This window comes from Aotus nancymaae, unplaced genomic scaffold, assembly GCF_030222135.1.
Source record: "Aotus nancymaae isolate 86718 unplaced genomic scaffold, 86718_ANA_hifiasm-v0.15.2.pri h1tg000076l, whole genome shotgun sequence".
In the NCBI taxonomy this organism is placed as follows: Eukaryota; Metazoa; Chordata; class Mammalia; order Primates; family Aotidae; genus Aotus; species Aotus nancymaae.
In genome coordinates, this window is record NW_026988491.1 from 20,092,492 (window position 1) to 20,104,514 (window position 12,023).

General features: G+C 53.4%; 1 protein-coding gene across 3 annotated transcripts in view; it reads left to right on the forward strand.

The window, feature by feature from the left end:
• The window catches only part of FBLN1 (fibulin 1), a 91,117-nt gene that overhangs the window by 26,177 nt on the left and 52,917 nt on the right, over window positions 1-12,023 (forward strand). For all 3 annotated transcript variants that reach the window (XM_064368215.1, XM_064368217.1, XM_064368216.1), the window contains exons 6-11: window positions 1,361-1,462; window positions 2,009-2,146; window positions 3,433-3,570; window positions 9,276-9,419; window positions 10,313-10,441; window positions 11,557-11,682. In XM_064368215.1, coding sequence (XP_064224285.1) covers window positions 1,361-1,462; window positions 2,009-2,146; window positions 3,433-3,570; window positions 9,276-9,419; window positions 10,313-10,441; window positions 11,557-11,682 — 777 coding nt within the window. The remainder of the gene's footprint in view (window positions 1-1,360; window positions 1,463-2,008; window positions 2,147-3,432; window positions 3,571-9,275; window positions 9,420-10,312; window positions 10,442-11,556; window positions 11,683-12,023) is intronic.

Here is a 12,023-nt window from a genome sequence, read left to right on the forward strand (position 1 = left end):
CCGCCCTGTGAAGTCCTGGACTCCCTGCTTCTTCCCTTTCCTTCCCACTTCCAGATCTGGGGCTGGCTGGGAGGGCAAGGGTAGCCTTACCAAAGAGGGCCCTGGTGAGAGCTGGTGTGGAAAGCCTGCACATGACAGAGCTCCAGGCCTCGAGAAGGTGACAGAGGCCTCCCCCAGGCTAGGAGCCCTCATGGAGGAGGAGAGGGCTAAGTGTTCCTTGCCTTTGGGCCCCTGGAGCCACAGCCACAGCTCTGTCACCATTGGTGATATTCATTGGCCTCACAAGGAGATGTTTGCAAAGTTAAATAAGGGCTTTGTAGGTTTGTTTTTCATGTGATAAAGCTGTTTTTCTTTCATGGCACATTCTGGCATGTCTGGACCTGCAGATCTGCCCCGCAGCTCTTTCAGTGGTTCACCCTGTGGCTGGGGTATTAATCAGGAACCAGTTTAATCCCCAAATAGTGCAGTCAGTGTACAGTGACAGTCAGCCCAGAGGCCTGGTGGAAGGAGGAAGGGAGGGACCCAGAGCCCCAAAAGCCTCAGGGATATGGGAGGGGCTTTCTGGGGAGGGGAGAGCTGGTCTGCAAGGAGGCAGGATTAGCTGGGAAAATAACCTTGAAAGCATCCTCAGGGAGCCCTGAAGACGTTGGAAGGGTACTGACCCACAGTAGCTGAGTGCTGGAGGGCGGTGGGCTGGGGAAGGAGGTGGGGTTAGAGGGTCAGAGGGAGGAGCCCAAGAAACAGGCAGGCTGGCAGCAGTTAGAAGTATCTCTCGTAGAATTTTTCCCTGGTCCAGGCATATCCTGAGGAGGTTTGCAGTTTGAGCATCCCTCTGGCCGCCCTGTAGGAAATGCAGGTTGTGGAGTGATACTGGGCTACGCAGGAAGACCAGGTAGAAGGAGGCTGTGGCCACAGCTAGGTGGGCAGCCCCGGGAGCTGAGGCCGTGGTAGAGGGCTTGGAGCAGCGGGACAGCTCGAGAGTTCAGTGGGAGCAGGTGCCTGAGGCCCACTTGGGGCCTGGCCTTCCACGTGGAGCCCACACCCTCATGTCTGTGGCTGGTGGTGAGCTCCTCTCTGCTTCGCCCCTTCCGGGCCCACCCCAGCCTACAAAGGGCCCCCTGTACACAACCTGATTTTCCAGACAGGGAGGCTGGGACCTGAAGCAGCAGCCCCTCGGGGGTGTCCAGAGCAAGAGCGTGGGGGTCTCCCATGAGGGCTGCAGGTGGGCTCCAGCCAGGTCAGCCTGCCTTCCTGGGTTCATCTGCCCAGAAGGCGTTTTCTGTGACCCAGCCTGAACAGAGCTAGAAACCGCCGGGTGTCGGGTGTGTCCAGCCCCGGCTCTCACACACTGTGCTTCCAGGAGGCGGGCCCTGCAAGCAGCAATGCCGGGACACGGGGGATGAGGTGGTCTGCTCCTGCTTCGTGGGCTATCAGCTGCTCTCCGATGGTGTCTCCTGTGAAGGTAATTGTCTCTGTCCCAGGCACCAATAAGACTGGCAGGTCACTGTGCTTGGAAGCTTGTGCTGGACGTCTGAGCAGAGCCTGCCATATATAACCAGACCCCAGTCAGGGGTGGAGAGCAGCCCAGGACTCACTTTCTCATGCTCCCTGGAGTTTGCAGTGCAGTGGCCCCTCCAAGAGAATATAAGCACTGGGGTTGGGAAAGGGAATGGCTCCAGGATGTGCTGAGTGGCCTTAGGCACATACTTCAGCCTATCCTGGCCCCCTTGTCTGTGAGATGGGGGAGATAGAAAAGAGTGGCTTCTTGAGGACCACGTCACTCCAGTCCCAGAAAAAGCAGTAGATATGAAGGTTAGCAGGGGAGAGAAATCACTGCTTTCGACTCCATGCAGTCCACAGCCTGCACATGCGCACACGGTGGGCCTCGCTCAGTTTGTGTGCGTGCAGGGAACCATTTCCATGGTGGCTTTGGCACATTTCCTTCTGAGGATGTATTAGGATGGGTTGTTCTTGCCGGTCACTTCCTCGCCGCCCTGGTCTCTCCTAGATGTCAATGAATGCATCACGGGCAGCCACAGCTGCCGCCTTGGAGAATCCTGCATCAACACCGTGGGCTCTTTCCGCTGCCAGCGGGACAGCAGCTGCGGGACTGGCTATGAGCTCACAGAGGACAATAGCTGCAAAGGTACAGCAGACCTGGTCTCCCAGGCGTAGATACGGCGCGGTGGGAGGGCAGCTCTGGGTCTGGGCTCTCGTAGTCCTGCGCCCTGTGTGGCTGCCGGGGCGACTGCCTGCTCGTCTGCAGGAGGGAGGTGGTTATACCCACCAGACCAATATCCATGGTGTCTGGGCGGGTGAGATGGAAAGGGAAAGTGCTTGCCAGGAATGTTCAGAATATTTAAAAAGTTGACGGTAGGGCACCGCTACCGGCTAGTCCAGCCATTAGGAAAGATTTACGTTCTTATGGAGCAGAGTAAATGATGGCAGGTTTGCATTTCTAAAACGGCTCAGTGCATGATTATTTAAAATCAAGACCAGGGATGAATTTCAGGTGCTCACACATACTTTCTATAAAAAAACAAAACAAAAGAAAACAAAAAAACCCACAGCTGTTTGCACAACAGCTGCCTTCCATCTGATTCTAGGCTTCCTTGAAGTTCAAAGCATATCTCCTCCCACTGCATAAAAACATGCCATTTCTGGCTGCCAGCCTTTTCCTGCCAAGCCATAGGTGTTATTTGGCAGAGGGTGAGGCTCCGATGAGGCTCTTTCAGAACACAGTTTTTGCAGAGCATTTCAAGCCTTTCCAAAGGACAAAACCACTTGTGTAAAAATGTCGCTTGCTCACTGTGTCATGAAGGTGACTTCAAAGCAAGGCACACCCTTCTGATCTCGAGGGCCACTGAGCAAGTTTTCTCCTCCACACCCACGCACACCAGCTGGGTGGTTCGGACCCCAAGAACCCAGCGGCTAGGCCAGCTGTGTATACACATTTGACCATTTGACAGCCATGAACTTCAAGGGAAGGGCAGCCCATCACATCCTATCGTGACCGTAACTCTTGTTAACATTTGGAATATGGTGAAGGGTTCAGAATGCATTTGTTTATAGAGACTGTGTTTGTTGCCACTAAGATAATTGCTCTGTGATCTAAACTAAACATACACTTAGCCTGAATGAATACTAATATATATATCTACCTGCCAGGAAAATGTCAGGGTGATTTATTATAACAGACAGTTTGCTTCATAAGAGCCTTGGGAAAAAAGTCCACTTTTTAAGTCTTTAGCAACTGGAGCACAGTTTGGCTCAGTGAAGTCCTTTTTTGTGTATGATTTCTCTATTGGAATGTTGTGGGTGATAGCTTGAGTAACGAACATTAGTAAAAAACTTTCTTGTGATTTTAAAGTGTTGTAAGATGCTCTTTGGCAGGACTCTTGCTAACCATTTCCTTTTTTTATGATGTACCAGATATTGACGAGTGTGAGAGTGGTATTCATAACTGCCTCCCCGATTTTATCTGTCAGAATACTCTGGGATCCTTCCGCTGCCGACCCAAGCTACAGTGCAAGAGCGGCTTTATACAAGATGCTCTAGGCAACTGTATTGGTAAGACGTGTGCTGCCAGGATTAGTGGGGTATTCCAGGAAGGGCCAGCGATCGAACCTCGGGCCAGACCACTGGACTCTGCAGGGCCGCATGGTGTACAGAACAGGGGTTGGCACCTTTTCTGTAAAGGGTTGGACAGCAAATACAGCAAATACTTCAGCCATTGTGGGCTGTATGGTCTCTGTTGCAATACTCAGCTCTGCTGTGGTAGTCAAAAGCAGCCAGGGGCTGTCTGTAAACAAATGGGTGTGGCTGTGTTCCAATAAAACTTTATTCACAAAAATAGGCAGCGGGCTGGGTTTGGCCCAGGGGCCACAGTTTCCCGACCTGGGTTTAGATGAAAGAGCCTGGGTTCTGGAGTTAGAGACATGTTATTTTAAACTGAGTGACCCAAGAAAATTCCTTCTGAGCTTTATATTTTTTCCTCTATAAAATGGGAGTAATCATAATATCTGGCTTGTAGACTTGAGGCCAGGATTAGACAAGTACTTTCGAAGGTACACAGGAAGCACGCAGTGAGTGGTGATTCCCTGCCACAGGTATTTAGCCTATTAAAAAATTGTTTTAAAAAATACTTAACTGGGCGCAGCAGGTCACGCCTGTAATCCTAGCACTTTGTGAGGCCAAGGCAGGAGGATTGCTGAGCCTAGGTGTTTGAGGCCAAGCTTGGGCAATATAGTGAGACCCCCATCTCTACAAACAATTAGCTGGGTGTGGTGGCGCACACCTATAGTCCCAGCTACTTGGGAGGCTGAGGTGGGAGGATCCCTTGAGCAGGGAAGTCGAGGCTGCAGTGAGCGGTGATCGTGCCACTGCACTCCAGTCTGGGCAACAGAGCAAGACCCTGTCTGAAAAACAAAACAAAATATAAAAGTAAAAAATACTCTGTGATAGTATTTGAATTCAAAGAGACAGAAAGTAGAAAGACAGTGGTGCCAGACTCTGGGCAGGGTGGGGAACAGGGAGTGAGTGTTTCATGGGTGCAGAGTTTCAGTTTAAGATGAAACAGTTCTGAGATGGATGGGGGTGTTGGTTGCACAGCAGTGAGACTGCACTAAAGCCCCTGAACCCGTCTACTTAAAACGGTTACAATGGCAAATTTTATGTTACATACTCATGTAGTTCACCACAGTAAGAAAAGAAACTCTGGCCAGGTGCAGTGGCTCATGCTTGTAATTTGAGCACCTTGGGAGGCTGAGGTGGGTGAATCACCTGAGGTCAGGAGTTCGAGACCAGCCTGATCAACATAGTGAAACCCCGTCTCTACTCAAATACAAAAATTAGCCGGGTGGAGTGGTGGGCGCCTGTAATCCCAGCGACTCGGGTGGCTGAGGCAGGAGAATCGCTTGAACCCGGAAGGCAGAGTTTGCAGTGAGCCAAGATTGCACCACTGTACTCCAGCCTGGGCGACAGAGCAAGACTCTATCTCAAAAAAAAAAAACAACTCTTCTGGTATCAGATAGAGAAATACTAATATGAAAAGAGAGAATCCCATGTGAACTTGGTATGAATTTAGGAGGTCTAGGTAAGACGGCTCACTCTAGAGGAACAGTGTGAGGTACAGCCGGGGAGCTGGCCGGCCTGAGGTACCGGTTCTGGAAAGACAGGAGGTGAGTCCTGCTTTCCCCTGGCTTTGTCAGGTTAACCACCTGGCTTAGGCCACTGCCGTCAGCGCCTAAGTCCTGATCCACTGGCTTTCCTTGGCCTCTACTCAGCAGATGCTCCTGGGTCTGCTGTTGAGGTCAGAGCTACTTTTTAGGAGAAAAGATGAGGAATCCCAGCTACAGATCACACTAGTCAGAACCTCCCTACCTGGAGTGCCCTCATCACCTGTCCTCTCCAAAGGCTGGTACTGCTGTGAGCAAGGAACTGTAAATGTCCCTCTTCTATTTCCGCTTTTTCTTAGAGAAATCTGCATTGATCATTTATTTGAAATAGTGGTTTGAACAGACAGCTCTTCCCCCACTGCAATTTTTTAACTGCTGAGATATTTAAAGACAAGTGGATGTGGCCGGGTGCGGTGGCTCACCTGAGGTCAGGAGTTCGAGACCAGTCTGACCAACATGGTGAAACTCCGTCTCTACTAAAAATACAAAAATTAGCCAGGTGTGGTAGTGGGTACGTGTAATCTTAGCTACACGGGAGGTGGAGGTTGCAGTGAACCGAGATCGAGCCACTACACTCTAGCCTGGATGACAGAGCAAGACTCTGGCTCAGAAAAAGAAGGCCAAGTGGAACAGTGAACTCTTAGGACAGGGGCCTCATCTGAACCCCGCCCCAGCCTTCCTTTATTACAGCTTCCCTGTCATCCCCTGGGGGAGATTTCTGAGCTGGGGGGCTGTGGCTTGGCTGCCAGTTGGCCCCTCAGCAGTCCCCTGCCAGCAGGGAGGGGGTGGTTGTCGCTCAGTGCAGCGGGTGGTGAGCAGGGAAGCCATGGGCTCTCCAGGGCCAGTGGGGAGAACAGTCCTGCTCGGATTGCAGCCTGCTCAGAGGGGGCTCTGGAGGACGCTGGCGTCTGCTGAGGACGGAAAGCCTGACATGGCAAAATCAGCCCCGATTTCCACCAAGAGGCAGCGTTTGCAAGTCTCAACCTAGCTCTGACTTTCCTCTCTAGAGGGCACAGCACTGTGTAGGGACTGAGGCTTGGGAGCTGTCTCCTCACTGTCCTTCCAGGACTGGTAAGCAGGCTGTGGGCTGAAGCTCAGCCTGGCGGCACTGAGTTGTTCCATGCCATCTCCGTGGGTCTTCAGTGACAGCATCGAAAGCCAAATGCTCAGCTCCCGCAGGGTGCCCCCTTCGGATGGAGGTGGGATTACCCTTTTCTTGTGCTCTCAATCCTTGCAATCAAGCTCAGCATTCATGGTTTTAAAAGATGTCTATTTATTTCAACAACTATGTACGTCTTTACTTACAAAAAGCAAACAAAACCTCAGTTTTGTGGGAAGTAGACACCCCTCCCCTGCCCGATCCTGCCTGCCTCTTGGCAGGTCCGTGAAACCTTCTGGGCTCTGCTCCCTTGAGACTTGTTGTTTTTTTATGAAAATGGGACCGGACTGTTCTGCCACTTGCTTTTTTCCCCCACTTGACAGGGTATTTAGAAATCATTTCATGTCAGCACCTTTGTGTTACCTTTTTAAAAATGACTGCATCAGCAGAAATAATTCTTTCTAAGGAGAAAATCTATCAGGATAGAAGATAGTTTCCGGCCATCTGGGAGAGGGCTGAAAAGGCTCTGTGTCAGGTCCTGGTCCCCCAGCACCGTCCTGGGTCTTCTCCTCCCACACCTGCGCCCATGGTACCTGCTCCCTCACCCGGGAACAGATGGTCCATGGTGGGAAGTGCCGCTCCCTGTGTAGCGAGAATCCATCTTCCTGGAGCTCCTAGAACTGGCCTGGGGCCCCAAGAGCACATCCAAGCCTCCTGCCTGTAGCAGAAGAGCTCTTCCTACAGGGCTAGCACAAGGGATGAGTCAGGGTCCCCGAAAGCAGAGGTCTTTGCCTCTGTCACAGATGGAGAATTTTCTAGGACCTTAAGGTGGGGTCACCAAGGGTTTTGAGACCAGCTTGGCTTTGCTGGGTTTTCTTTGCTCTTTTTCTTCGAATCCCCTCCTCCTGCTGCTTCCTGTCTGCCTTTCTTCTTCTTTTTTTTTTTTTTTTGGAGACAGTCTTGCTCTGTCACCCGAGCTGGAGTAAAGTGGCACAATCTCAGCTCACTGCAACCTCCACCTCCCAGGTTCAAGTGATTCTCCTGCCTCAGCCTCCTGAGTAGCTGGGATTACAGGTGCCCACCACCACGCCCAGCTAATTTTTGTATTTTTAGTAGGGATGGGGTTTTGCCACGTTGGCCAGGTTGATCTTGAACTCCTGACCTCAGGTGATTCACCCTCCTTGGCCTCCCAAAGTGCTGGGATTACAGGCATGAGACACCACACACGGCCTCTTTTTTTCTTCTTGAGTGGGGAGGAGGGAATGGGCCAGGCCTTCCCACATGCCCTGGCCGACCTGTGCCTGGGGATGCCCGCAGGTCATGGGGCAGGAAGGGGTTCCATTGAGTCTAGGAAGCACTGGGTGAAGCAAAGAGAACGGGGACCTCGGCAGCTGGGGCTTTGCCCATGTGAATCCCTCGGAGGGAGACAGTGCACCGTGTTCCCAAACTCACCCGACACTTTCCATTGATTTGCTCTCTGTATTCACTCCCATTCATTCATTCATTTATTCACGATAGCGAGGTCTTAACCCTGTGGAGCACATGATATTCTGAGGGACGCTATTGTTCCATGGTGCAGAGTTTGGGGAATGCAGTCTGAGTGAGGAGCCTGTAGCGCCTGGGGGGAGGCAGCCGCCGCTCTGCTGAACGCTGCGTTTATTCTTGATACAGGGCAGGGGCCACCTAGCTGTTTCTCTAAAGGGCTAGATGGTAAATAACTTCAGTCTCTGTGGCAGCCACTCCACTCTGCCCGTTGCCGTGTAAAAGCAGCCCTGAGCAGTGTGTAAGAGTGGGCCTGGCTGCATGCTAATAAAACTTTATTTACAAAAGCAGGTATAAGCTGGATTTGAACCAAGGGCCATCATTTGCTGACCGCCGATTTAAGGGAGCTCGGAAGCCTGGTTCTAACCTAGTCCCTGCTGGGCCCCTGACTCCAGCCATTAGTCCAGAATCATTCAGTCTCTGGACCTTGGTGTTTCCTGTTTATAAAGTGCAAGCAGTGATGATAGTGATACCGGCCTCACCTCATTTGCAGGCTGGTTGTGGTGCTCAAGAGCAGTAATGGATGTTAACGCTTTTGTGAACTGTTCAGTGCTGCGAGGTCGGTGCAAAGGCTGACTCGTTTGACTGAGGAGGGTGGACTTGGCTGGCAGGGAGAGGGGTACAGCTAGCTGTCTTCCTTTCTGACATATGCTCGGGGTCTTCCACCATTACTCTCTCTCTTCGTCCTCCCACCCCTTGATGCTTTGTAAGTGTCTGAGCAAGGTGATTCTCCAAGGTGATATTTAGACACTTAGGTCCTTTTCGACTCCATCGGGAAGTGAAATCTGTGTATTCTTCCTCCAAATTGGGGCAGAAGAAGGGAATCCATGTGTAGCGTGGTCCTCCTGGGTCAATCACTGGTTCACACTTGCTCACTGTATGTCATCAAAGGTGAATGCCCCACAGTCGCCATGTCAGGGGTGTGTCCATTCAAGGAAGGAGATTGCCATGCCGTGAGCTCAGGGAGCCATGGCACCTCCCGGGTGGGCCTGCGTCGGGAGCGTAGGCCCTGTGAAGCCCCGTCACTGGAGGGACCTAGAGTCTCGCTGGGAGCCAGAGTTGCTGGCACCAAGTGGACGGTCACCTGTCTCCTTGTCACTGGAGCCCTGTCTCCTGTCACTGTCACAGGTCCTATGTCTCCTGGCACTGCGCCCAGTGTGTGGAGTAGGTGAATGTAGCAGAAGCCGGGCAGGCAGGTCCTGATTTGGTGCAGTGAACAGTTGGAGGTGCTGGAGCTGTAGGGGCAGGGAGAAGGGCCAGAGGTATTTGAGGCGGTATGCAGTGATGACATTTGGGAGCCAGTTGGGAGGCGGCTGTGTGGTCCAGGGTGAGGGGATTGAGCCCCTCCGTTTGTAGTTTTGCGGAGAGGTGGGAGGGGAGTTTCTCTGGAGATCCAGTTGTTGGGTTCGGGACACCCCCAGGTTTAACCGCGTCGTCTCTGTCTCTTCCCGCTGTAGATATCAATGAGTGTTTAAGTATCAATGCCCCGTGCCCTATTGGGCATACATGCATCAATACGGAGGGCTCCTACACGTGCCAGAAGAACGTGCCCAACTGTGGCCGTGGATACCATCTCAACGAGGAGGGGACTCGCTGTGTTGGTTGGTATTAAAAAAGAAAACAAATCTGAAATCCACTTTCCCGTCTGTTTCCAGCACACACCCTCCTTCTCTGGAAGTGGAAAGTGGACCCCCAAAGAAAAGCCATTTCTGTCAGCCCCATCCATCCCATTGCCAGCTCCCAAGCACGGGCCTTCATTGTCCTGCCTGGACTGGTGCAGTAGAGCACCAGCCCATCTATGCCCCAGCCTTGTCTGCTTCCGTCTGTCTAGCTCGTCATGAGCCCAAAGCTTTCTCACCCCACCCTGTTTACAGCTCCATCAGCTCCCCATTGGTGACAAGGACAGATGCCTCTGCTTATAGTCCAGTCCCTCAGAGCTGGTCCAACTCCACAAACCCTGTAATTCAAGCGATGTGGGTCTTGCCACTCTGCACACAAGCTCTGTTCTTTCCTCTCTGTGTGGGTGTTCAATCATACATCATTCCCTCTGCCCACCTGCTCCTACGTTCTTTTGGATCCAGGGCACCCAGCCTGCCTGGCTCCTGCAGGGAAGGAGCCTTCCTCACTATAACCCCCAGGACACTTCTTCAGTGTCTTCCTGTGTCTCCTGATGATATCTGCCCTCTGTGGCCACGTGGGGGTTCATGGGCTGTGGCTGAGGCTGTGTGGGACGTGGCTAGGATCATGGGGCTTGGAGCACAGCCTGGGCACTTCCTACCTTAATGAGAGTCCTTGTTGGCCCACCAGGGAGGGCTGCCGCTGGGTCAGCTGTCTCCCCAGCCCGGGGCCCCGCACACAGTAGGTGCTCTGTGAAGTCGTGTTGAAATGGAACGCATGTTTCCATTTGCTGCTTTCTTGCCCTCCTTTCTGATCGTCCTGGGGGGAAGAAACCCAACCTAAAGGTTTTCACCGTGGCTTTCTCTCTCCTTTGAAGACGTGGACGAGTGCGCGCCCCCTGCCGAGCCCTGTGGGAAGGGGCATCGCTGTGTGAATTCTCCTGGCAGCTTCCGCTGCGAGTGCAAGACGGGTTACTATTTCGACGGCATCAGCAGGATGTGCGTGGGTGCGTGGGGACCCCTGCAGGCTGTGGGAGAACCTGGCCACGTGGCACCAGGGACATATTCTGTGGCACCTAGTGTGATGTGGTCTGATCCTCATCTCAGAAAATCCCAGGTGCGGGCAGACCTCGAGAGAAGACCCTGAGTCAGGACCACCCCATTCTAGCCCCAGCTCTGCTGCTGCCCGGCCAGGCGGCCACTGGCACGACCCTCACCACCGGGTGTGAGCCTGCTCCCCACCTGTAGAAAGGGGTTCTGCTTGACCCAGGACCTCCAAGTGTTGATGAGCCAGGTCTACAAATATGGGCAGTATTGGTGATTTCCTGGAGATTCACGGCTGAGCTGCAGAGGTGCAGGGGCTGCAGATGTACCTTTAGCCCAGGGTGGCGAGGGCAAGAGTTTTGACCGGGAGTGGGATCAGGTCCTGTCCAGTTAGTGCCTGCTGTCACCAAACCTAGGTGCTCAGAGGAGCCTGGCAGCTGCCACTTCACTCCTGCCAAGCGGGCACTTTGCTAGATCCTGGCAGACCCTCCTTGTGGGCCCTGGGGAGGAGGACTGGCAGGACGGAACAGGTTCAAATGTGCTGCCACGGAAGGAGCACAAGGCTTGCCCAGCGGGCAGGCACACTGCAGCAGTCCCGGCTGTCCCACTGACATCCCGCGTGCTAGGGACAAGTCACTGTGCATTCCTTGTCTGAGAAATGAGGCTGGAGGCCGGGTGCAGTGGCTCATGCCTGTAATCCCACCACTTTGGGAGGCCGAGGTGGGCGGATCACTTGAGGTCAGGAGTTTGAGACCAGCCTGGCCAACATGGCAGAACACTGTCTTTACAGAAAATACAAAAATTAGCTGGGCGTGGTGGCGTGTGCCTGTAATCCCAGCTGCTTGGGAGGCTGAGGCATGAGAATCACTTGAACCTGGAGGCGGAGGTTGCAGTGAGCCAAGATTGGGCCACTACACCCCAGCCTGGGAGACCAAGCGAGATTCCATCTCAAAGAAAAAAAAAAAATGAGGCTGGAGGAGGCGGAGGACAGAGGACATGAGCAGGCCTCACTAGGAGGGTGGGGTGTGCCGCCACTGTGGCTGGACATGCCCTGAGCCGGCCCACCCCTCTCTTTCAGATGTCAACGAGTGCCAGCGCTACCCCGGGCGCCTGTGTGGCCACAAGTGCGAGAACACGCTGGGCTCCTACCTCTGCAGCTGTTCCGTGGGCTTCCGGCTCTCTGTGGATGGCAGGTCGTGTGAAGGTGAGGTCTGGGCCCCATCCACTCACTTCCCCAAGGCCCCCTTCCTCCTGGGGAAGCCACCGTCCTCCTGCAGACCCGTTTGGGGCAGATCTGTGTTGATTTCCCCAGCACATTTAAATGTTAGCAGGAGAGTGCCTGTGAAATACTGTTCATCAGAAGCCCTGCCTGACTGCCCGCCCGGTCTCTCCTGCTGGCATCTACCCTCTGAGGCTGTGTAGGGGTTCATAGGCTGCGGCAGAGGCCGTGTGGGATGCGGCTACGATTATGGGCCTTGGAGCCTGAGACCCACCAGTCATGGGGCCTTGGTTATGCCTGACCTCTGCCTACCTCCGTGTCCTCAC